Genomic DNA, 24,653 nt, shown 5'->3' with positions numbered 1-24,653 from the left:
GACGGGGTTTCCCCTCGTCAGGCCAGCCATCGCCACGGCAACGCTCGTACAAAAAAAAAAGCATCACATGAACACGTAGAGAGTTTTTCATGATCAGGCTTACAGGAGTCTTTTAAAGACTCGATCTGAGCGAATACCTGAACATCAGTCCCTGCACGCTCCCTGTGTTACTGTGGTGTCTTTACCTGCAGCGCTGTGACGCCTGTGCCATCTGTAATTCGGTGCTATGTAAATAAAACTGAACACACTGTAATGATTATTAAATCACCTTTATTCATGTTTTTGTGCCGTATGTTAGTGTTTTTATTCCGTTGTACAGAAAACAGTTTCCAGCTGCTGAAATGTGAAGCGTGTTTGCTGTGTGAGTGTAAAGCACGTCTGCAAACAGACTCAGCGATGTGGTGACAGGATAGTTTCACTGCTGATTTTCACACTAATCCCAAGACGTAAAGAGACTTCCTGTTTGCAGTGTTTCTACTAATTAGGACACAAATTAAAGCTGGAGGCTGACTAAGAGGACGCATTAGGTTAAATGGATTTTTGAGCGATGAACTGTCAGAGTAACATCGGCCTCATCCGGCTCTTTGTGTTCAAACCCCGCAGGATTCATATCCAGCGTCTGTGCTGCAGTTAAAACAAACCTGCCGTGATGAGTCAGTGATGCAGTGACCGAGGCGCGCCTGAACTCACCGAGGCTTTACGGAGCCGATCCGTCTTGCCAAAGAAGTAGGCGTCTTCGAAGGAGGAGGTGCTTCCTCGCAGCTTCTCCGACAGGTTCCTGTAGAGGCGCTTGGCGGCATTGGGGGAGGCCGGCCCGCCGGGGCACTTCCTGGTCTGGGACAACTGCAGGTTCTGCATCTGCTGCGTCATAACACCCGGGAGGCGTCTGCTGGGATGGAAATGCAAAGATCGACATTAGCTGTTGGGATTAAGCATCCGATAAAGACAAACAGGGGTCACATAAGTGTGTCATTAAATATTAATTACAGGATAAAAAAATCAGTTTGAGCTTTGACATTACACATCCTCATAGAACCAGAGTTATGCTGAGTAACCACTGCTTAATTTGGACCCGTTACCATCACAGTCGCTGGGAGGATCCTTTACATCAGTAATGCTGACAGACTAGATTTTAAAGCAGCTGCAAAAACCACCAATCAGAACCTCTGAGGACGTCCACAGTTTTACAGCACGCGCCAAAAGTCGAGACAATAAACACGTTTGTTTAGCTCGGGTGAAAATAATCCACAGACTCTTCCATTACACATGATTAAATTAATTAAAGTAACCGTCTGTTACTCAAATCTCCATCTTTGACCAGAAACTGTCAAAATATATTTCCCACAAATGAGCCGGGAGGAGCTGAAGTTTGTGTGAGCTCGTCGTGGAGCAGATCAGGAAGCACTTAAAGAGTCAAACTCGATTAAAGATTGTGCTTATTAATATGCAGCCTTTATAAAAGGCTGCAGCATGTATAAAGTGGCTTTTCAACCTGTCAGTGCTCCCGCTCTGCTTGAAACCCCTTCTGCCGTTGCATTGTCAAAAAAAATCCCTTCAGTTTTTGATCAGGCAGCTAAACGGCTTCCCGTCGCCTCCAGCCCTCGCTCGCTCTCCGCATTACGCCGGGATAAGTTCAACATGTCACTGAAACGAGGAAACTGTCAAACGGCTCCTGCAGGGAACCAAAGAAGGAGAAACCCGACGACTGCGCTCGCTGCTAAGCCTCAATGGAACAAGTGAAAGTCAGAAAAGAGCACAAGAAACAGGCTGAGTCGTGTCAGGGTTGGAGCTGCACGCCCAGCTCAGGCCCAGGACCTCGGCGTTTCACACCCAGTTGTGGTTTCTCTTTTTTTCTTTTGCATCATTTGCTCTCTGCACACAAAAAAACCCCCAATGTTTTTTTTAAATAGGCAACATATTCAGAGCTGCTCTAACTCACAGATTCAACACAGTGCTGGAAACATTCTTTTTGGTCCATCGTTACATGACATCATCATGACATCATCGTGACATCAGCTGCAGATTTGTCGGCTGCATCCATGAGGACAGTCCCGTTCCTCCACCTCCCAGAACTGCCCTGTTGGACCCGTGACTGTGGAGGCCGTCTGAGGGCAGTGGACTCGTCGTCATGTTCTATAAAGCAGTCTGAGATGAGCTCCTGCTGAAGACGGTGCACTGTGGTCGACGGACGTGGTCAGCAGCAACCGCTGACACAGGCAGGATGGATCCGCGCTACCAAACTCGACCAGCCGACACTCATCGGACCAGGAAGCGTTTCTCCACCTTCTGGTGTCCGGGTTTGTGAGTCTGTGTGAATCGTAGGCTCAGCTTCCTGTTCTCACTGACAGGAGTGACACAGTCTTCTGCTGCTGAAGCTCATCTGCTTCAGGCTTCACAGATGCTCTTCTGCACACTGTGATTGTACTGAGTGGTTGTTTGAGTTTCCTTTCAATCAGCTCAAAGCACTCTGTCCTAATCTCTGACCTCTGACCTCTGACCGAGCTGCTGCTCCCGGGAACTTTTCTTTGCAGACTCAGAGGTGGTTGGTGGGAAAATCCCAGTCGTGCCGTCAGAGTCTGATGCTGCCTTGTGATTGGGTGATTAGATATTTGTTTGAACAAGTGTACCTAATGAAGTGGCTGGATAGTAAATGATGTAAAAGATGAAGCAAAAAGTAACCCCTCCACTCACAACCAGCCCATGTGCATGACTCTGACAGAGCTGCATGATGTGACGCCTCCAGCTGCACACAGATGTTTGTAACATTTTTCCAGTCGTTATCGTCATAATGAAAATAATTCTGTGACGTCGGCTCACTCTGTCCGCCGTTCGATGCATATTTAAGCTCAGCGTCGCCTCGTCACAAGCTTTTCTCTTATTACTGCCTGACTCTTTTTCTCACGGCCACAGGAAGCACACCTGCAGCGAGGCGCCGCCAGCCGGCACCCGATGAAAACTGCCGGTTTGCCCAACCATCGTGGCCTCAGTCCGGCAGGACCTCGCAGAGCCGCCACGCTGCGGCTGATTGGCTCTCTTACTCTGCGCCCTGTGTGTCACAATCATCACATCAGAGGGAAAATGGGCTTCAATGGCTCTGTATCGAATCTGAAACCAGAGCTTAATTTGCTCGCAGGATGGCGAGGACGGTCGTTTAGAATAGCAGGTAATCAGTCCGCTAATGAATTTGCCATAAAAACCTGCTGTTAGCAAAATGACTCATGATTTAATCCTGCAGCCTCGAACACAAAGGAAGGGAGAGTGGATTAAAAAATACATTTCATTTTAAAACCTCTAAAACATGAAGAGCTGAACGCTGAATTGTGGGGCTTTCAAACGGCTTTGGAGGGAAAACAGAGGCAAACATCGCGTATTTAACAGGATTCAGTGTGACATCAGGATGTGGGAGGCACAGAAATCATTCAGGAGCAGATGATACAAACCAGTACAAGAGCAGCACCCATCCTAACAAACCCAGTGTCACCAAGTTCTCCTGTGGACAGGCTGGTCTGGTACTATTTCTCACTCAGGTGCAAACAGTCAGTAACTAAAGCAGACTCACACATTTACAGCCTGTTCTGGTCTCCCCCTTCATACCACCTGTAGGGGGGAGACTCGCTTTAGTTATGTGTTACTAACAGAACGAGTGACAGCGTAGTGCTACATGGAGCGGCTTCAACACCAGGAGAAGACACAAATCTCCTTTGGGGTTAAGTCAGGAACAGCATGTGCAGCTGAAATTAGCTGCTTACAGTAATGTGCTGAAAACAGCTGTTCAAAAAACATGACGTAATGAGCCTTGGAGCATTTTGAACCCCACACAGGATTTCTGTGGATACAATTCAATTCATTTTTATTTACACAGCACCAAATCACAACAACAGTCGCCTCAAGGTGCTTTATATTGTGAGGTAGATCCTACAATAATACATACAGAGAAAAACCCAACAATCATATGACCCCCTATGAGCAAGCACTTTGGCGACAGTGGGAAGGAAAAACTCCCTTTTAACAGGAAGAAACCTCCGGCAGAACCAGGCTCAGGGAGGGGTGGGGCCATCTGCCATGACTGGTATCCAGTATCCACCCAGCAGACTAACAGAAACCAGAGAGGTCGTCACTGAGTGTGTTTTTAAAGGTCAGGGAGTTCCACAGGGCTCTGTTACTGATCCTCTACTTTTTATTGATGTTTCATAACTCAGCTGTTTAAATTATATTTAGGTTTAAAGTTTGCAACATTAGGGGCGGGCCCTCTTCGACTGACAGGTGGATGGTGCCTCAGATGGCTGTCTGCTAGGCTTCACCTCAGCTTAGGACTGAACCGGAGCTGTGGGCTGTGTTTATGTTGAGCCTTTCTAATGGCGCCTGACTGATATTAGATATCTGCTGACATAATTTAAATTTCAGAGACGAAACAAACAGATTTCGTGAACATTTATTATGAGTAGTTATATTATTTACTTGCTTTACTTGTTCCCCACTGTTCAGATCAGCTGGTTGCCATTCCTGGATTTCCAAAAATTTGTGTAGCCAACAGGGAAGCTGCAGAGTGCCCTCTGGTGGAAAAACTATGCAACATCAAGTCTGAAAACATGAGTTTTTAAATGTTCATATTCATCAGCTGTTATAAATACTGATATAAATGGCTAGGCATTCAATCTTTAATTAGACAGTTATGTGACCAGTGATATGGCTGCTGGTTAATTTCACTAACACTGTCCAAAAACTCTGAGCTCCAGTTTTGGTGAGTGAAATTCGAGGATTCTGACTGGATGTTACTGATTATCTGATTACTCCGTCTGTGTGAAGCTCTCACACTACGACAAACAAAATGAAGCGAAAAATCATGGGTCCTAAGTGACGTCACGGTCTCCATCGTTTATATACAGTTGATGGTTATTGCTCACGCCACATGCACAGACGCTGCAGAGCAACCTTTGGTCTTTGTAACATGGCAGTTTGTGCTTCTGCTGAATGACACAGAGAGACACTGCAACAGCCTGAAATTATGAAACGTTCTGGAAGAAAACTCGCAGGTTTCCAGGTTGGACCGGTTCTTCTGCTCCTGTACCAGCGCTGATGTGGCGGTTTGGCCAGAGCCTATCGTCCGGGTGGAAGCGAGTACCCCCGCTGGTGTAAATGGACAGTAGCTGTGCGAAGCGGCCAGTGCTGTGCATACAAAGGGGCCCTCGGGCATCGCAGAGGTTTCTTATCTTTAAGGGCCCAGCTGGCTCTCTGCAGCTGACACGACTCTGTTAGAAATAATTGGATTTCTTTGCTAATCTTGAGCATCTGTAACCTGGAATAACCAGCACCCCCATTGAAAGGCTAATTTCACCTCCAGCTGTGACATCGGCTGCTTTTACACCTTTCAGGTTTCAGCTCTTGTACTGATCCTGCTTCAGATGATTCTTCTCATCATTTCACACGTTTCTTTGTGGAAAAGCTCTCAGCCTTCATGTGGGGAAAAGCAAAGTGTGCTGGAGTCAGGAGGGAGTCCGTCGGGCCTGAAGCTCATGCTTAGTGTTTGTTAATGTTACACTAATGGCTCATACACACAAACTGTGTGTGTGTGTGTGTGTGTGTGCTGGTCACTGATGAGAGAAAAGTGTAAATTATTAAAGAGGAACAAATTGGCTTTGTAAGTGTTGTGAGGAAGCGCTGTCAGGAGGCATCGCATCGATTTCACTGTAAAAACACTCAAATATTCATTCACCAATTAAAACAGCCGCTAAACGTGCAGCGGTTCACTCTCTGACGACAGAAAATGCAGGTGAGCCCCGCCCCCCACCTGCAGGAGCTTCCCCAGGTGAGCTCAAGAAAATCTGCCCACTGCTCACCTGTGAGGACTCACGTTGGACAAACTGCAGATTTCTGATTATTCATGCAGGTCCTGCAGGCTGACTCAGAGAGGTCAGAGCCTCGCAATCACGACACGTTTGTGTCCGCCGCACGCCGTACGGCGTGCGCTCCCCTCCAAGCTGCAGGTTATCATCACTGTCACTGCTAGTTACCACCACCATTGTTCTCTGGATCATTGATTAACTGTAAATGATGCAGTTACAGCCTTCAGAGGGGAAACAGGTCAATGAGCTTTCTGTCTGTTCACTCAGCGACTGACATCACACACACACACACACACACACACACACACACACACACGCGCGCGCACAATACAATCAGTGTTAAACTTGACCTGTAACACAACTCAGAGGTCAAAGGTCACACTTCATCTCTTGCATGCACGTAACCATGGCAACAGTGACTTATCAAACTGACCACAAACACGCTGATGCTCCATACGCTCACGTTCCTCCTTTTCCACAGACTGTATATAAAAGACAGACACACTGCCACCACACCGGAGGGCGGAGTTTGAGTGAGCTCTATAGTGTGCACCTGTACCTGCTGATCAGAGCTCACGGCTAGCCTCACAGCAGACACATCATTGGTCAGATGATGTCATTAAACTGTTCCATCAACACAAACACGTCTTGAGGTCCAGCTCAGGGACTACAGACAGACACCTGCCAGTCAAAGAGGCCACGCCCCTTATAATGCAACATAAACAAGTAAACAGGTGTTTACAGTCGGTGTGGACTGACTCACCGCAGACGCTCTGGTGGACGTTAGAGGAACTGGAGCTTTTTCTGTGTGTGTGTGTGTGTGCCTGTGTGTGTGTGTGTGTGTGCGTGTCTGTGTGTGTGTGTCTGTGTGTGTGTGCGTGTCTGTGTGTGTGTGTCTGTGTGTGTGTGTGTGCCTGTGTGTGTGTGTGTGTGTGCGTGTCTGTGTGTGTGTGTCTGTGTGTGTGTGCGTGTCTGTGTGTGTGTGTCTGTGTGTGTGTGTGTGTCTGTGTGTGCGTGCCTGTGCGTGCGTGTATGTGTGTGTCTGTGTGCGTGTGTGTGTGTGTGTGTGTGTGTGCCTGTGTGTGTGTGTGTGTGTGTGTGTGTGTGTGTGTGTGTCCTCACCTGTCCAGGCTGAGTGAGGATCGGGAGACTCCCGGGTAGAACAGCGGCTTCAGGTCTTTGATCAGAGCATCTCCTGCCAACCTCTGGTTCCACCTCTGAGCCAAGCGGGAGGTCTTACCGTCCGACCTGACGCACACACACACACACACACACACACACACACACACACACACACATAGGAGAGTGGGTGGGTGAAGTATATCTTCAGCTTCTCAGGAATGTCCAAACAGCTCAGGGAGAAGAAGAGGAGAACAGCATGTACGCTCTAACACGCTGCATCGACCTGTGAACCTAAAAATCTGCTGCTGTGTGAGAGGACTTTGTTCAGTAAGTGATGAGCGTCTGTGGGGGGAAAGACGAGAACGCCGTGGATCCCCGTGGACCGCGTTCCGGGTAACACCTGTCGGATCAAAGTTGTTCCCCAGCTGCCGAGGCGGAATAAAACGGCTAAAGTTTGGATTCTGTCTCCGGATGCTCAGCGAGGCGCTGCGATACTCACGGGAGAAGCTGCGGGTCGGGTCCTCCGAAGGAAGTCTACCAGGCTGCTCAGCAGCAGATCTCTCCCAGCGCAGAGGCTCCTCGGCTGGGTTAAATCTCTCTGACTGAAGCCTCCCGGCAGCCTCTGGCTCTCTGCGGCATCTCTGAGGGTGGGGGGGAACTCCAGCCGCCCCCCAGCTACGATGCTTGGTCCGATCCGGGGCTGCGAGCGAGCAAGCGAGCGTCTATCTGCTCTCTGCTCCAGAGCGCCGGCTGAGACTGAGCGGACACCTGTTCACCGGAGAGCGCATCGCAACGCACACGCTCAGCAGAGGGAGGGAGGAGTAATGATGTTTGAGAGGAGCACACACACACACACACAGACACACACTCTAAGAGCAGCAGTGTGTGATGGAGGAGGGGCAGCAGTGTTTGAAAAGCCGGAGAACAAAAGGGGGAGAGGAGGGGAGGCAGCAGAGCGAGGAGGTGAGAGACGAGGTTTACTGCAGCTCACGGGAATCAGCAGAAAAATAAAAACGGGCGAAATCATCGTCAGGAAACATGAACGTGAAACGATCCTGCGAGCGATCGTCAGTCAGACCCGTCAATCCTGAGCGTCTCTGATGACCTGCTCTCGGAAACAAGACCAGCTGATGCGTCAGCCTCAACCACACCAACAGTTTAAAATCCAGGTCTTAGAATATTTTAGAGCAGATTAAAGAGAATAAAAGTAAAAATTCAATTAACATTTCAATCAAACAATATTTCTGAGCAACACTCAGCATTCTGCAGCGAGAGGAATCTCTGTGTGCGATTCCCGTGAGGGTCCTTCGCAGCGCAGCGCGGGGTAAAGAGTTTCTAAATACTGCAGTTCGCTCAGCGTTAGTTTGTTTGCTTCATGTTACCATCTTTAACTTGCTGTCGTTGGGCAGGTTTGACTTCAGGATGCTCCGAGGCGAGGGCGGCTCGACTGCAGCGACACGTTTCTACTCGTGTCAAAGGTCACGTGCTGGATTTGAACCTGCGACGCTGGACTCCCAGGTATCTAAGCAGCTGTTTGCTCCCACCTGCCGAGCCTCTTCTTTACAACCCAGTGTGGAAAACTACCGACCTCCCCGACCCCACCGGGATGTTAAAGGAGCAGTTCACACAAAACACAGTGCGGACGCTCCGACGGGCTGAGGGTCAAAGGTCACTGAGTGAAATCAGAGGCTGCGGTTTACAGTCGGCTCATGTTTCCTCTGCCTGCCTATGAGGTTACATCACAGCTGACGATTAGCGTGTGGAGGTTTGATCTTCCTGTAAAGGATCATTTCTCCTGATCTGAAGCTCGTTCTGCACAGCCTGCATCCAGACCTCAAACACCTCGACCCACAGAAATGCCTGAAATCCCACTTTTCTCCTCAGCTCCGCTCCTGCTTGAACAGTCACTGAGCTGATGTGATAACAACCCATCAGCTCCGACAGATTATTATAAAGTTATGAAGCCTCGTGCCCGTCCGTCGAGAGGACGGCACAAAAATCAAATGCAGCTGGAAACGTCTAAAATCCCGCTGCTGTATTTGTGACTCGCTGCGAGCCGCACTCACAGCTGGAAAACAAATCCCGCTTTTCCAACTTTTCTTCTGGAACGCCCTCAGCTCAGGAACTGCGACAGCAGACTGTCTGAGGTTTTCAGAGCTTTAACACTGAGGAGGAGAGCAGGCAGATGTGAGGCTGATGAAGCTGAAAAAGCTCAACCGTGTAGAAAACAAGTAGAATAAAGCTCGATAATGAAATACAATAAAACGTTCTTTAAAAGCTGAATATGATGCAATAAAATGTCTCTTTTGTAAAAAGCTCCTTAAAATACAGTCAAATTAAATAAAATAGAATAAAAATAAATTATTAAATGTGTAAGAACGAGCAGGACTGAAGTCTGAGGTGGGCGTTCAGGCTCCGACCAATCGTACATGCAGATGTTTTCATGTGACCATCAGCTGAATGATTTTTTAAAATTGTGGATAAAAGTGTGAATGAGGGGTGCGTGGCTGAAATGTGTCCCCGTGGAAACAGTAGCTGTAGGCGAAAGCACGAGATCGGGGTTACCGACTGTAACTTCAGTTCTCTGAGTACAAGTGGAGCCCCCCGCCGGGCGTACCGTCACATGTTTATGCTGTTCTAACCGCCGCAGTCAGAAATGTGATTCCAGAGGTGAGGCGGGGCTTAACCTCACTTCCTGTTCCTGTTGTAGCGTTCTGAATCCACCTGAAGGTGGGTGTGCGGTGGGGGAGCGCCAGCAGCGGAAACGTGACGTTTGTCTGAGTTTACAGCAGATAAACATTAAACACTGATCAGTCGTCCGCCTGAAATATGGAGACGAATTGTCTTTTACATCCAGTAAAACAAAGTTTCTGTGTTTGTTTACAACGTTCAGCGTGTGCTCAGCACAGAATGAAGCTTTAAAGATGTTTTGATTCAGTTTTGATTGCTTTTCTCTGCAGGCCTCGGCCTGAAGGTCGCTGCTTTCCCTGAAAATGAACACATGATTATTGGAACTATTTTGAGCAGCAAATGAATCCATACGTGAGCTCCTGCAAGCCGAGGTCAAAGCAGACGGCGGCGTGTTTGTTTATGATGAAGGACGGTCGCAGGTGCAAAGGTTTCCGCTCAGCAACGAGCGATGCAGCGGAGTGAGCTCTGCGAGACGTTACGTGCGTCCGCAGCCTGCAGCAGCCAACAAACAATCCGCTTTGACATCATAAACACAGAAAACAATTAATGTGCCGCGGAGACGAGCTGCGGCTGCTGCTCATTGGCTCAGAGCTGCCACAGCAGCGCTCTGTTTCCATGGTTCCCATTCAAGCACAACAGGTGAGGAAGAGACGGAGGGAGAAACAATGGAGGCTCCTGCAGGTTCAGTTTACACCACGCAGGCATGCACATCGCCTCATCTGAATATTTGCACACACGCCTCTCTGCTTTGACTTTCTTCAAAGCAGCAAACACGCGAAGATCCGCCGCCGCCGCTCTGGGCAGAAATCTGCAGCCTGGAGTAAACGGTCCAACATATCCCGTCTGAGAACCATGACCTCAATCTCTTACCCTGGCTGGGCCCAGAGTTCTGCCTACAGGAACAAAACAAACCTCGCTTCACTTACATCCAGTAATCAGATTAATCTCACCATGACTCCCAGCAGGAACATTTCCACAGCAGAAAATAGTGAAAACATCCTGAGCACACTCAAACACCAGCCATCACTGAACGCCTACAACTTTCACTACTTCAATATGACAGGAAAAAAAAAAGCTTTCAAAGTATTTATGTGTGTGAAGAAAACGAACATCCTGTTCTCTGAAAAATAGCTGCAGCAACATTAGCGACGAACTCCGGCTGTGAAGACAGACAGCAGCCAGGTTTCACACCTCCACATCACAACACCTAAAACACATCTCAGCATGACGGATCGTTTTCTGAACATCCTCTTTTGGAGAAGATCCAGTGAAGTTGCTCCTGTCTGTGCGGCCGATGGGTGGAAGGAAAATGATGCTGGAGTATGTTTGCTTACAGCCTCTGCTGCACAGTGTGGGAGCACAAATGCTGCTTCAGTTACTGTAACAGGACTTAGGTACTGACCAATCACATCAAACCAGGCCTCTTCATAAAGGTGAAGAGTCTGGGGACCATCAGCTGTCACCTGGAGGTGTTTCATTTTTCCACATCTATCTACAAACACTGAAACAGGAAGTCCTGGATATTTACTGGATACACAAGAAGCCTGAAAGCTGAAACAGTCGGAGCTGCCTGTTGGATCACAGTGCACGGTTTCACTGTTCTAAAGAAGTACAAGTCATTACTGGGCAGGTTGTTGGTGGTTGTGCTGTTGCACAGCAGATGGCCCCGCCCCTCCCTGAGCCTGGTTCTGCCGGAGGTTTCTTCCTGTTAAAAGGGAGTTTTTCCTTCCCACTGTCGCCAAAGTGCTTGCTCATAGGGGGTCATATGATTGTTGTATGTATTATTGTAGGGTCTACCTTACAATAAATAGCACCTTGAGGCGACTGTTGTTGTGATTTGGTGTATAAATAAAACTGAATTGAACTGAATATGGTCTCGGATGCTCGTGTGGTTGGTTTTCGGTGTTTCTTGGTTTGATTGGCGGTCGCTTTCGGTGCTGGCTGTGTCTTAGTGCGGTTGTTGGTTGTTCAGCATGTTTGGGTGGTAATTGGTGCTTGATTAGGGGTTGGCTGTAGTTGTTCTGTTTGTTGTTTGGATGCGGTTGTTGTGGCTGTGCTGTTGCGTTGTTCTTTGAGGTAAACGTGATAAACAGTGTTGCTCTCCTCCTCTGCAGTCCTGTCAGGCTGAACTAAAGCAGCGTTAAAAGCCTCTGAGCCGTGCGCCCCGCTCACAGGTCATTACTGTTTAACAGCTCTCTACAGCACAAACAGTGACTTAGTGAAACACTGCTGTTCACTGGAAAACCAGTCGAGGTGTGAGGAGGACGTCCCCGAACAAACTCTCCTCACTGCGCGTGTGATTGGTCGAGGTGACGACGTTGTCTCGTTGCTCGTAATGACTCGTCGCTGACAGGATGTCGAGTCACGATTCTGCAGTATAGCACGAGGAGACATAACTTTAATGGAGTGCACGCCGTGTGTGTGTCGTGGCGGGGTTTATGAGTGCGTGGGAGTTCTCCTCGGAGAGCGTGTTTCAGTGAGGAAATGACTCGCATCAATCACAGAAATGGTGCGTTAGTGGCTTCCCGGGCGTCACACGACGACTGTTATCCTGCACTGACGGACGGCCTCAGCTCGCAGCGGCGGCGGCGTGCTGCAGACTTCCCACGCTGATTCAGTTTGAGCCACCGCGGGGTCCGCTTCGATTTTACCTCTGCAGCAAAAGTTCAATCAGTTTAAGTCTGACCTCGTTTGTCGGTGACCTTTAAATCCACCATCGGCTGATGTGAGCTGAAAGCAACCTGAGGAGAAACACCTCCCTCCCCGCTGCGCCTCACTCTGTCATGACTCCGCCTTTCACCAAAATCCAGCTTCACCGTTTACAACGCGGGCTGGATTTAAATGAGCACGTTCTAATTTACTATAAACATCCTGTGAAACAACAAGTGAAGCATCGTGAGAGAATTCAGTGACTTGATACAAGAAAAATGGGCAGCGTGAGGACGCGATGCTCTGGGTCAGATCAGGTGTACAGGTGTGCAGCGGTTAGAAATAACCAAACGTGGTCCACAGAAGGAGAACTGATGGCCTGACTGAGGCTCGTGGGGGAGTACCTGCTGCTCTGACAGGAAGGAGTCACAAGGATGGACTCCTGTAACCGACCTAAAGAAAGGAGGTGTTCCTGTCTGCTCGGCCACCTGGATGACCACGACACCTGAGGTGTTTGACTCGAGGGCATCTCTCATCTGAAAAACCTCTTCAGTTCTAACAGGTCATCCTGAGAGTCGTTGACCCAACCGCTCATCGTTTGAGTCACATGAGCCAAGGCGTGAGTGGAGACTGGACATGTGGCTGATCGTTGGTGCCACCATTCAACCACGGCTGCTTCAGCAGGACTTTGACGGCCTTCTTTACTCAAACCAGCTGCTTTCATCTGAAGCACTTAGGCCTACTTTAACCTGGAGGACTGAAACCCTGCACAGATATTAACCAGGTGGTCACTTATCTGTTGTGGGGACGGCAGCAGGATGCACTATGGGATTGTTTGGGCCGGTGTGACGCTGTGGGTGATGTTCTGCGGGGAAACCTCTCTCGCCGAGCTGTCACGTCTGCATTTTTCCCGGCTGGCCTCTTCCAGCGGCGTGGGTTTGAAAATAGAGTGTGCCTCCAACATCAGGAAGGCGTTTTGATGTAATGGCTGCCTGGTGTAGTTAGTCACCCAGCATGTTTTTAAAGACTTAGCTCGTACGCACCTTGAAAGGGGAAAAGCTGCTGTTTGCAGCCTTGGACGTTCTTCTAAAGTCCGGTTTCTATCTATGACCTAAGTATCTATGATTTAAGCCTGACATGACAGAGGATGGAGAAATGAAGCAACGCAACAACGTTCAGAGCAGAAACACAGAGTGAATCTGGAAGTAAATACTGTGAAGTGGCTGCAAAGCTGGTTTATAAAAACTGGTCCAGTAGCTGCTGGACTCGAAGCTCTGTCCCTGTTAATGTGTCAGAAAAGCGCGTCAGCGCTCTTCACTCCGACGTGGCTGCCAGGGAAATGAGTCAAAGAAGTGCAAAGCAGGAAATTAGCAGTGAGTAATGTTTGATGGAGCCAGTGTCACAGGGCTCTGTGTTGTGTTCAAGGACACTGGAAATGTAACGCTCAAAGGACAACATGTGCTCCAGCGTTTTCACCGCTTTATTCTTCTCTCGTGTTTTGATGGAAGTTTCAGGTGAATAAAAGCTTCCTTCATGCCTTTCATATCAAACATACCTCTGAGGTGCTGAACGCGCCATCACAGTTATTGAGCCTCGCGTCAGGTGGAGGTTACAGAGAGGACGCGTCCATCTGAATTTTTAGAACGGCTGTGATGAAGAATCCAGAGGAAAAAAGGAGGAGCGCTGATGTGAGGACATGTTATCCTACAAACACCTGAGACTGTAAGCATGGAGCCGCTGCTGGATGTCACTGTGAGTTTCTGAGCACAGCTCTATTCTGGACGACGATTTAAAGCTCTGTAATGTTTCAACTTCAACACTCTGTTTGTTCAGTTTCTAAATAACTGTGAAATTATCCAGATTATAATTACTGCTGGTGTCGCAGGTTAAATCCGAATGTGCAACAAACCGAAGCTCATGTTCGTCATTCAGTCAGAAAAGCTGAGAGTCTTTCTGTGAGCGTGTTCTCTGTGTGAGCTGAGGCGTCCTCACTAACGATCCACTCCACAGGTTAGTGCAGACTGAAGAGCCGCAAACGCAGAGATCCTGTAATGAGCCGATGACTCACAAAACTTCCAGTCACGACTGATTCTAGTCAGGACTCAGTCATCCTCTCAGTGTGTGTGTGAGTGTGTGTGTGTGTGTGTGTGTGTGTGTGAGTGTGTGTGTGTGTGAGTGTGAGTGTGTGTGAGTGTGTGTGTCAGAGAGGTTGTTTCAGGTTGTCTCTAAATGTCCTGTTCTGTTCGTACTGATTTCACCTTGAACAGGAGTAAAAACGCCTCCTTATCTCACATCCATACAAAGTCGGCCTTCACACATAAACCTGTTTAGTCATGATGTGGGGACGTCCGCCTCTTTACGCTCACATTTCAGGGACTCGACGTCCTTTCGGGGAAACAGAGGCCTGCCGTTTGGTACAAATGTGAAGCAGAAACCATTCAGCAGATCTTCTGATGAATTCACGAGTCTCTGAGTCTTTACGGGATGTTTATAAAAACCTCCATGCACCAAGCTGGGACAAGCCCCGCCCACAGACAGAATAAAGCTCTCAGCTCTGAAAAGTCACCTTAAATGTCGACGCCCTTCTTCCTCTGACTGAAATCAGCTGGTCAGGTGATCAGTCACAATTTCAAACCTTTATGACTGTAAAACTTTCACAGTCACGTACAAATACATACAAACTGGTTTGTTCTCTGTAGATAATTTCCTCCTTACAGTCTGCATCATTAGGGGCGTGGCCTCTTTGACCGACAGGTGGATGGTGACACAGGTGGCCATAGCTGCTAGCGTCACCCAAACTGGACCTTTGTACTGTGTTTGTGCTGCTGGAGCATTTTTAATGACATCAATAACATGGCTGCTGTGAGGTCACTGTAACAGAGACGGCTGCGACGATGCTGAGGCTTCAACGAGTGCTGCGTGGATAAAAGCTGTCAGTGTTCTGGAAACATGAGGTGGGTCTCTGTTGCAGCGCAGCAGCTTGGAGACTGTCAGCTTTCAGTTTTAGTGAGTGTGGGACACACAAGAGAGATTTGTTGTCAGATCACAGAGAACGCCGGCGAGTGACGGCGGATGAGGTGTGTGATATAAGATGGAGGCTGGTCATTATTCAGTGAGGATGTGAATTGAATTCTCAGATGAGCGGCAGCAGAGGCGAGGCGGCCGGAGCATTACGAGCCCCTCAGCCTGAAGACTTTCTGCCACCATAACAGGTTAAAGCATGAATGACATTAAAATATGAACGCACGCTGCTGCTTTGACCTTTCTGCTCTTCATCAGCTCAGAGAAATCCGTATTTAACCGCTGATCACAGCAGAGGCCACGAGGACCTCGGCAGAGCGATGCGCAGCTTCTCCATCGTTCATCAGCTCCACTAAACCTGCCTTTCCTCCTCCTTCCCTTTGCCATGGCAACCGGTAGCCAGAGGCCATTATTCTAAATGGCTACCTTGGGCCCATAATTGTGTGTCAGTGTGTGTTGAGACGCTGCAGCTGCTTTAAACCGCACACACTGACAGCAAAGCGAACCCTACCAGGTCCAGAGTGGTGCTGTGTTCTCTCGGTGGAACGTGCTGTTCTGCAGGCAGCGTTCTCTGCATGCGCCTGAATACAGCGAGCAGAATTAAAGACGCCTCAAAGCCTTCCACTCCCGAATCTGTCGCATGGAAATTACAACGTCAGTCCTCACACAGTTCCCTCACAGCTCACACAGCAGCTTCCAGGATGTTCTGATGTCTCACTGACCAGAAGAGTTTCAGCTCATCATCGTCCAGCCCTGAACGCCGTTACACTCTGACGGCGTATCGAAGAAACGGCACGAGAGTCTGAATGTTTCAGATGCAACAAAAAATTCATAATGTGAAAAAAATGATGGACATGAAGCGATGATGAGCTGGTCCTGATGTTCAGAGAAGGAAGCTGATGAGCTCATTCAGGTGTCGGCACACAGTGACAGCGACATCAGCAAAACAGAACAAACGTCAGTCATGTGATTTTACTAAAATCATTTCGAGGCGTCGCGGTCGCCGCTCTGACTTCGTGTTTCTCCTCCTCTGATCGCGCCCTCGCCCGTCTCCTCTGCATGATTATTTTCATTTTTCAAACCTCAGCGAGTCCCTGATGAGTGCACACAGACACACACACAGACACACACACACACAGACACACACACACACAGACACACAGACACACACACACACACACACACAGACACACAGACACACACACACACACACAGACACACAGACACACACACACACACACTGTGTTGTGAGAATGTGTCTGACTGGCTTGTGGAGCTCAACAGGCTGAAGCAGCACTGAGCGCGCTCAGATCTGTGCACCACAGCTGATCAGGTTTCTCACTCGGTGAACACAAAGCTCGACACCGAGCGGCTCGCTGCAGGCCGAAGGCCTCCGTGACCTTCTGGAGATGCTAACATGGTGGCATTCTGCAGCTGCGACATCTGACGCTTTAGAAGAAAACCAAAACGGAGCTTCATAGAGGTCCTGGAAAAAAAATTAGTAGGTCCAGTTCTTCCTGCAGAGGTGTGTTTGTGGGCAGCTGGGATTCAAGTGTTTCAGCTTTTGCAAAAATCTGTCGAGAAATGCGACCTTTCTTCTTCTCATCATGATGCATCACGCGTGTCAGAGGTTCAGTGAAAGACGAGCCCACATTACAACACGTCCACGTTCCCTTTCAGTTACAGACCCACCGACAGGTGAAAGAAACACACTCAGACTCAGATCCTGTATCAGTGAAAGCTGTGAAAGGTTTTCAGACAGAAAGCTTCACATATATTTGTTTGCAGTTCAGAGATGTTCTAAATCTGACGATGTAAAAGACTAAAATGGCATTTTTGGTTTGATAAAAGATCCTTTTAGCTTTGTCAGTCCTGATGACCTCGCTCTTCTGTGGCCATGAAACATCCATCCAAACAGAGAAAAACTGAGGTCGCACGAATCAGCATGAATTAAACAAACTCTTTACAGTCCTGCTGGGAGACACACCTCCACCACCTCCACCTCCACATGCAGAACACCAAACCTGAGCTGAAACAGGTCCATGCCCCAACACAGGTGTTCTTATTGTTTTGACTCACCTGTGGAGGTGGCAGCAGGAGTCCACCCTATGAAGCACACCAGGTTTAAATCTGGCTGACCCCCACCTTCGAGGTCGCTTCCTGTCATGGCATCCGTCAGCAGGTGGGGGCACCAATCATGCCCCCCGCCACAGCTGTGACTCTTTGGTGACAAAACTGCAGAGGTGAAGCTCATCTTCACCTCTGCACTCACCACCCACAGCTCGTGGTCTCGGGTGGAGGTGTGAATGGCCAGCATCATCTGCATAAAGGAGATCTCTGGAGAGAAGATCCAGAGACCACAACCTGGAAGCTTCTGTGTCCACAAACGTGAAATGATGATGATGAAGGGAGTGCAGCTATGGCTACGCCCTGCACCATCAGGAACCACAGCGGCTCCGTTTTACTCATGTCTTTAACTTCAGAGTTAAACTCTGAGGCCTGAGGCGACGAGTCAAACCGACAGAAGCCTGGAGGAATATTTGCTGTTGTTCCAAAGTTAGTCCAAACCTGCGAGCTCGCTCCCAATTCAAGGAGCTGCAACAATGTTTGCTCTAAAAATATCTCTTCTATTAACTTTGAGAGTGAAAGTGGAAAGCAATAAGCACGGCGACATAATCGTGTTTCCCAGCTCGTTCCCTCGGATGACTTCAGGAGAAGTCGCACCTCCTGTTTTATTAAATCACGACTTATTACACAGGAAATGATTCAGGCGAGCAGTGAAGAGGGAAAACAAACGTGGGATGTTGGGAATATTTCAGAGAGAGCAGCGAGAGCAGGCGGGACTCACTTTTTCCTGGTGTCGTACCTCCCCGAGGTTCCCGGGCTCTGCGGAGGACACAGAGGAGAAAATGATCAGTTTCTATGCAGGATCGTGCAGAGCAGTGACACATGTTAGAGCGCCTCTATTCCACTTCACAGCCACGTTTCTGCAGAGGAAATCGCATTAATGCAGAAACAGCAGCGTCTCAGCACTGCAGCACTCGTCCACTCTCCACCTCTCCCCGCTGACCGCCTCCACTCACTCTTTTTATTCCACTTTATTCATCGCTGATGACATCACAGATCTCAGGTGAAACAGAAGCAGGTGCATCTGTGAGAAAGTACCCGCCTCCTTCCTGATCTCCTACTTTTCTGCACATTTGTCTCACTGACATGTTTCAGATCATCAAACTCAGACAGAGAAAACCAGAGAAATGCACTTTTTAAATGATGATGTCATTCATCGAGGGAACAAAGCTATCCACCTGTGAGAAAACTGTCCTCAAACCTACTGCCTGCTGTCTGTGACGACGTCACTGTGGAGGAGCTGAACGGGTTAAGGTCACGCCAAAGCATCCCGACTTTGACTCGGCCACTTCACAGCCTTCATTTTGGTCTCCTGAGCCAATCAGAGGTGGACTTGCTGCTGTGTTTCTGATCATTGTCCTGCTGCATAACCCGAGTGCCCTTGAGCCTCAGTAACTGATGGTTAGACGTTCTCCTTCAGGATTTTCTGGTCCGGACTCAAACACTCCAGGAAGTTTGCAGAGGATGTGAGGAGGAAACAGACATTTTATTTAAATATAAAAACCCACAACGGTGGGGAGGGAAACAAAGAGGAACTGGCTTCTTTTCCCACTATAACCGTGTTTATCTGTGTTACACACTCGACCAAACAACAAATAAGTTAAAAATCAAAATGTCTCTTCCAGCCAACATTAAGTCTCTGATGTAAAGTTAAGTCTTTTTTGTGATTTGGTGCATCTCAAATAAATAAATAAATGAATAATCCAAAAAGTAGCTGTATTAATACTGAAGCACACAAGAAAAGGAGCTAAAACATTCCCTCCAAACAAAATGTATGAATTCAAAAAGTCGGCGCCTTTCGTCGATTGTTGGAAACATGTTACATATCGCCCAGCCTTAAGCAGGAGGCGCCATTCTCATGTTAGAGGGAGCCAGGTTACCCCACTCAGGATGACCACACCAGTGCATTTTTCACCACACCCACCAGAGGCCGTTTCACCGTGATGTCACCCAATCTACACGCTTTGAGGCCTCGAGGTGGGCATTATTGGTCCAGCCGTATTATCGGTCAGATGATGTCATTAAAATGCTCCACAAGGCTCCAACAGCACAACCGCAAACCAAAGGGCCAGTTCAGGTGAAGCCACAGGCCACGCCTAGGGATGGGAATTGAGAACCGGTTCTTGTAGAAAACTGGTTCTCAGTAGTCCAGCTCCTTGGAATTGTTAGTCTGCCTGCCTATCGATCCTGCTTATCAGCTAATCAGCTGATTTCAGTTCACGTGTCAGAGGAAATAGCGACGCAGTCTGGAGCATATCTGGACATTTTTGGTAAATAGTAAAGTTCAAACTGCATCCAGGACAGAAACACGAGCATTGGGATGCTAACACTTTCGGTTCTTTGCAGCCTGCGCATACAGCATGCTAACGCTAAGCTAGCCAAGAACCCAGAGTGAGCAGAGTGAACGGCGACCCCAGCAGCCGGAGCCTGAACTAAAAAACAGGAATAAGCAGATGATCAGGCAGAATTTCTAAAGGAGAATCACCGTGACGATCGAGTTTCTGTGCTGGTTTTCATGTTTGCTTTGAGTTTGACTAAGACAAAGATCTGAGAGACGTGTGTCCTCATCAGGGACTCGTGTTGGCGTGCGGCTGCAGCCTCAGGTTTATATTAAATGGTGATTATGAGACAGCATGTTTGAACCATATTACAGAGTAACAGCAAAGTAACTTAATGAGTATAGCAAATGGGCTTTTCTCAGGAGTAATGACGTAACATACTGCACTACTTTAAAGAAAAGTGTTCTATGTAATCTGTGTAATAGATTACTTTTTTGAGTAATCACAACAAAGAAGAAAATACCTCAAACGTGCACAAACATTTGACCCACAGCATGCAGTTAATTTGCATCATGTCATTTCTTGATTGCTGCTTAGCAACAGCAGTGACTCTAAAAACCGAGCCAATGAGAACTCGACGACAATCGATAAAGGAATCTTATCAATTCCCATCCCTAGCCACGCCCCTGCAAACTGTAAGCCTTATTGTGTTATTCAAACGCTGTAAACATGTTTATTTCTGCTGTAAAGTGGGGGGACTGACTCACTGATGGCGCCTCTGCTGGACACCAGAGGAACTGCAGGTTTTGGTGCTTTCTCATATTCGTGATGCTGTAAAAACTTTTAATCACTCGATCACGTTTCACGTCGCGTCAGCTGCGTTTAGACGTGAGCATAAAATAAATCTGAGGTGCTTCTGAGTTTCTGTGTAATCACCGCTGTTCCTAATAAACCTGTTTAAACATCAGCAGTCCCTACCTGCTCCCCTCCGGGGGAAATAAACAGTGTTTGCTGAGTCTTTCCATGCGTGAAGGATGCTGGATGCAGAAGGAGGAGGAGGAGGAGGGGGTCGGTTTGATTCAGGGTGAAAGTATTCAGTTGCCTTGACGACCGGAGAGGACGCTGCGAGGGAAAATTGTTATCTGTACACAGTGCTTCGGCTCTCTGAGGTCTCCTCCCCCCTCCTCATCGCCTCGGAGACGCTGGAAGGCCTGAAGATGCTCAAATGATGCGACGCCCAGCGGGGCTCCACCCCCGACACGCTGAAAGTCATATTTTTCTCCTCAGCTCAGTCGGACCGTCCTCAGAACTACACAGAACAGCGGTGCAGACTATTATCTGGAACTGTTGGAGAGGGAGTGCTTTTAACAGTGTTTAATGTTCCTGCACTTCTCTGTGCCAGCATGAACCCAACCCCCACCCATCCTCTAAACCCCCACCCATCCTCTAAACCCCCACCTGCAGGAATAAATGGCTAAAATAAACCGACAGCGCTCCTTAAACCTGGCGGCTCAATAATCACACTAACAGCTGCTTCATGTTTCATGAAACCAGCAGCTCTGAGAAAAAACAGCATCTGAAGCTCCATCAGGTATTTCCTGACAGCGAGTTCACGCCCGTGAGCAGCTCGGCAGCGGTGTGTCGGGGTAATGGGCGTGACCCGCCCTTCATCGGGTTCAGTGCTGCTCTGAAAGCGTCCATCGCTGTCTGATTGTGATTTCTCGGCACGCCTCGTTCCTGCAGAAAGGTGCTCATTACTCCAGATGCTCTCCCTCCAACTCGACGAGGGCGTCCTGGAGGCTTTGTTCTCGCTGTAAGACGAGGTCATCGCTGAGAATCGCAGGCAGAAGAAAAAGACTTGCTGAGTGTTTCCGGTGTGATCGCTGAGACAATCCCGAGGTCTGAGCTGATTCCGGACTTTGGTGATGCAGCGGCGAGCGCAACTCTGAAGTCTGAACAAAAGCAGGCCGGCAGCTTCGTCTCTTTGTTCCTGTCGGCGTTCGTCACAGATTTCACCGGCCTCTGAGTTTAATCGGTCACCTTCACCTCCTTTTCTCTGAATCGGTCCATTTCCTGTGAGGAGCTTCCTGTCAGAGGACGGCCTGATTGATACAAAGCTCAGGATACGTGCACCGTAAGCCTGCAGAGACCTACGCGATCAATAATCATGGATGACCTCATTAATGTGCTGAGTAGCACAATATGAAAGGATCAAACCATTAAAAGTTCTTTTTCAGGATCAGATTTTTCATTAAAAAATGAGCCGATTCTGAGGAGGTCAGGTGTGTCGTTATAAGCATCGTTTTAGCAGAGCCTCTCAAAGTCGGCCTCTGATTGGCTGGGGTACAGTGATGGAGTCCCTGTGGAAAGGTGAAGAAAGGTTCCTGTCCAGGTGTGTGCCTTTAAAGCCCTTCAGATCCTGGCGGAGGCGCTCTGAGAACAAAGAGGCGGAGGGTCTCAGACCTCGAGCCTTCATCACTTCCTCCTTCGCTCTGCTGGTATTTCTCTGAATGTCAGCACGCCCAGACGGCTCGTCTTTGTTCGCACTTTAATGTCACAGGAAGTCGTGGCGCAAAGAGGTGGGGGTGATGGACGCAGCCCAGACTTTACTGTCAATTAATGCCGCCGGGTCTGACCTCTTTGCTGGTGAGCACATATAATTTTACCTTCCTTTGTTTTTCTCTGTCTGTGAAAGCGGAGTACGTCTTCCTGTTCAGCTCAGTGTGTCAGAAACATGAAGCTTCACGGAGACCGGACCGCTGTTTGTAAAGTCTAAAAACTCTCAAATCTTCTGTGTTTGTGTTAAAGACAAAAGTTTGTGCTGGACTTTCATGTAACACAAGTTTCTACCACATGATGGAGCAGCGCTTTAATTACCACACTTTCTTTTTCATAGTGGGGACATGAAAATAAAAGGTTATGCAGCTCCTCTCTCTGCCTGTAGAGGGCGTGTTTCAGTAGTTCCACTAACGTCCACCAGGGGGGCAGTAGTCAGCCTGCATTATTAGCAGTGGAATGGATGACATCATGAAGGCTATCTTTTAGCTACAGTCTGTTTTTTCCACAGTGCTCATGAGCATGTGTTTGCTGTGTTAGAGGATAAAAACAGTCTTAAAAACAGCTGAGTCTGCTTCTTGGAGAGTTTGACTTCAGCAGACAAAGGAGCCGCTGCCATCTGTCACTGATAACGCTCACATGCTTCTATCCTTACAGCACTTTATCGTTTCAGCTGTGAGGTCTCATCTGAGTGGAAGCAGAGGAGGAGAGCCTCTCCGGGCCGATGCTGAACATCTGTATCGATACCCAACTCGATCTGCAGTGATCAGACCTGACGGGACCTCACTGACTCAGCCTGCCTGTCAAGTGTCACCGCTAATTTGAACTAATATAACCTCCTGCTCTCCTGCATGCCCGCCACTCGGCGGGTGGACGGCGCTGACTGCAGACGGCTGGGTCCCTCCCGTTCCTGCTTCTCCTCTCTAATGTGAACAAGGCTTTCTGTGTAGCGGCCTGTTGGCCTCTCCTCGGGCTAATTAGCCCTCCAATGCCAGCATTCATGGCCGGGCAGGGAGCCCGCAGACAGGGGAGGCTGAGCCCCCTCCTGGCAGCGCCCACCCGCTGGGTGACTGACAGGGTGACTGGCGTGGTCACAGATGTGATGCAGCATGGCGGTCCGGCTCTCAGGTGAGATTCAGCCGCACGCTGCTGTCACAGAGAGGCGGCGCCATCAGACCCCACATTAAACTTTAACGAGCTCCACCACAGCCAGTGTAAAGAAAGGTCAGAGTTCAGCAGCGTGAGCTGTGAGGTCATCGGTCCAAAGTTAGTGAGCGATCATCAAAACCATCTACCACCACCAGGACGACCTCCCACTGCACGCCGTCCTGACTCCCAGCAAACAGTGAGGAATGTGTCATGGCGTCCATTATTACTTTAATGTTGTGACATGTTCTGTGTCCAACACGAGACACGGGGGCCACAGCAAGTGATGAGCCAATCACATGAAAGGCCTCTCGGGACGACCTTTGACCTTTTCCAACCTGATTTTTTATGCTTGAAATATAATTGCACTTTAATTACACTACACCATAATGTAACTACACTATTGTACTTAATCACACTGTGTAATATGACCTGAATGGATTTATTACAAATATAGCAAATACTAACACACTGTAATGTAATTAAAACAATTATACTTTAATATTTTAATTGCACTATACTTATTTCAGTATGTTAGTAATTATTAAATGATGTATTTACAATTAAACTTCATACTTATAAGTCTTTATAACTGTAACTAAGCTATATTTAAAAAAATACCTATTTATTACATTTTTAATTAAACTACATGTGCTCATATTAAATTATAATACATGCTGTTTATAGTGTAATTACACCATAGTGTACGTCAGTCATGATGTAGCCACACAGTAACATTTATGTTTACACTTTGTTACAATGTAAAGGTTCAAAGTGTAAAGTTACAAGTGAATCAATAACTACACTGTAATTAAACTACTTTGTTATTAATTAATGTATTTACACTGTAAAGAATTGCAGACATCCTTTTCTTCTTCTTTTGGCTGCTTCCTTTAGGGGGCGCCACACTGGACCATCTGCTCCACCTCCTCCTGTCCCAGCAGCGCTCTGCATGTCCTTCACTACATCCATGAACCTCTGAGGTTTTCCACAGAAGTAAATCTTTAAACGTGTGAACCGTCTCGCCACAGAGCGCCGCCGAGGTGACGTCACGAGCTCAATCAGCTGATCAGCAGAAAACAACTCCGACCATTGGAGGGTCAAGGTGTAGGCTGCCGGGGGATTCCCATGATGCACTGGGTGTTTCTTCTTCACTCACTATGTGTTAACAGACCTCTCTGCATTGAATCATACTTGTTATTAATCTCTGTCTCTCTTC

General features: G+C 48.2%; 1 protein-coding gene and 1 long non-coding RNA gene across 2 annotated transcripts in view; one reads left to right on the top strand and one right to left on the bottom strand.

Moving 5' to 3' along the window:
- Positions 1 to 24,653, bottom strand: part of ankfn1a (ankyrin repeat and fibronectin type III domain containing 1a) — a 77,126-nt gene that overhangs the window by 38,455 nt on the left and 14,018 nt on the right. Inside the window, 3 exon segments of the mRNA XM_019362386.2 lie at positions 691 to 886; positions 6,966 to 7,091; positions 18,175 to 18,212. Of these exon segments, the coding sequence (XP_019217931.1) occupies positions 691 to 886; positions 6,966 to 7,091; positions 18,175 to 18,212 (360 nt within the window).
- On the top strand, positions 7,465 to 24,648 carry LOC112847701 (uncharacterized). The gene is made up of 3 exons (XR_003221427.1): positions 7,465 to 8,289; positions 8,375 to 8,483; positions 24,332 to 24,648. It is a non-coding gene; the product is annotated as an uncharacterized LOC112847701 (long non-coding RNA).

The sequence above is a fragment of the Oreochromis niloticus genome, linkage group LG8 (assembly GCF_001858045.2).
Source record: "Oreochromis niloticus isolate F11D_XX linkage group LG8, O_niloticus_UMD_NMBU, whole genome shotgun sequence".
Classification (NCBI taxonomy): Eukaryota; Metazoa; Chordata; class Actinopteri; order Cichliformes; family Cichlidae; genus Oreochromis; species Oreochromis niloticus.
Note: the sequence above shows the minus strand (reverse complement) of the source record. Positions and strands in the feature narration are given on the sequence as shown.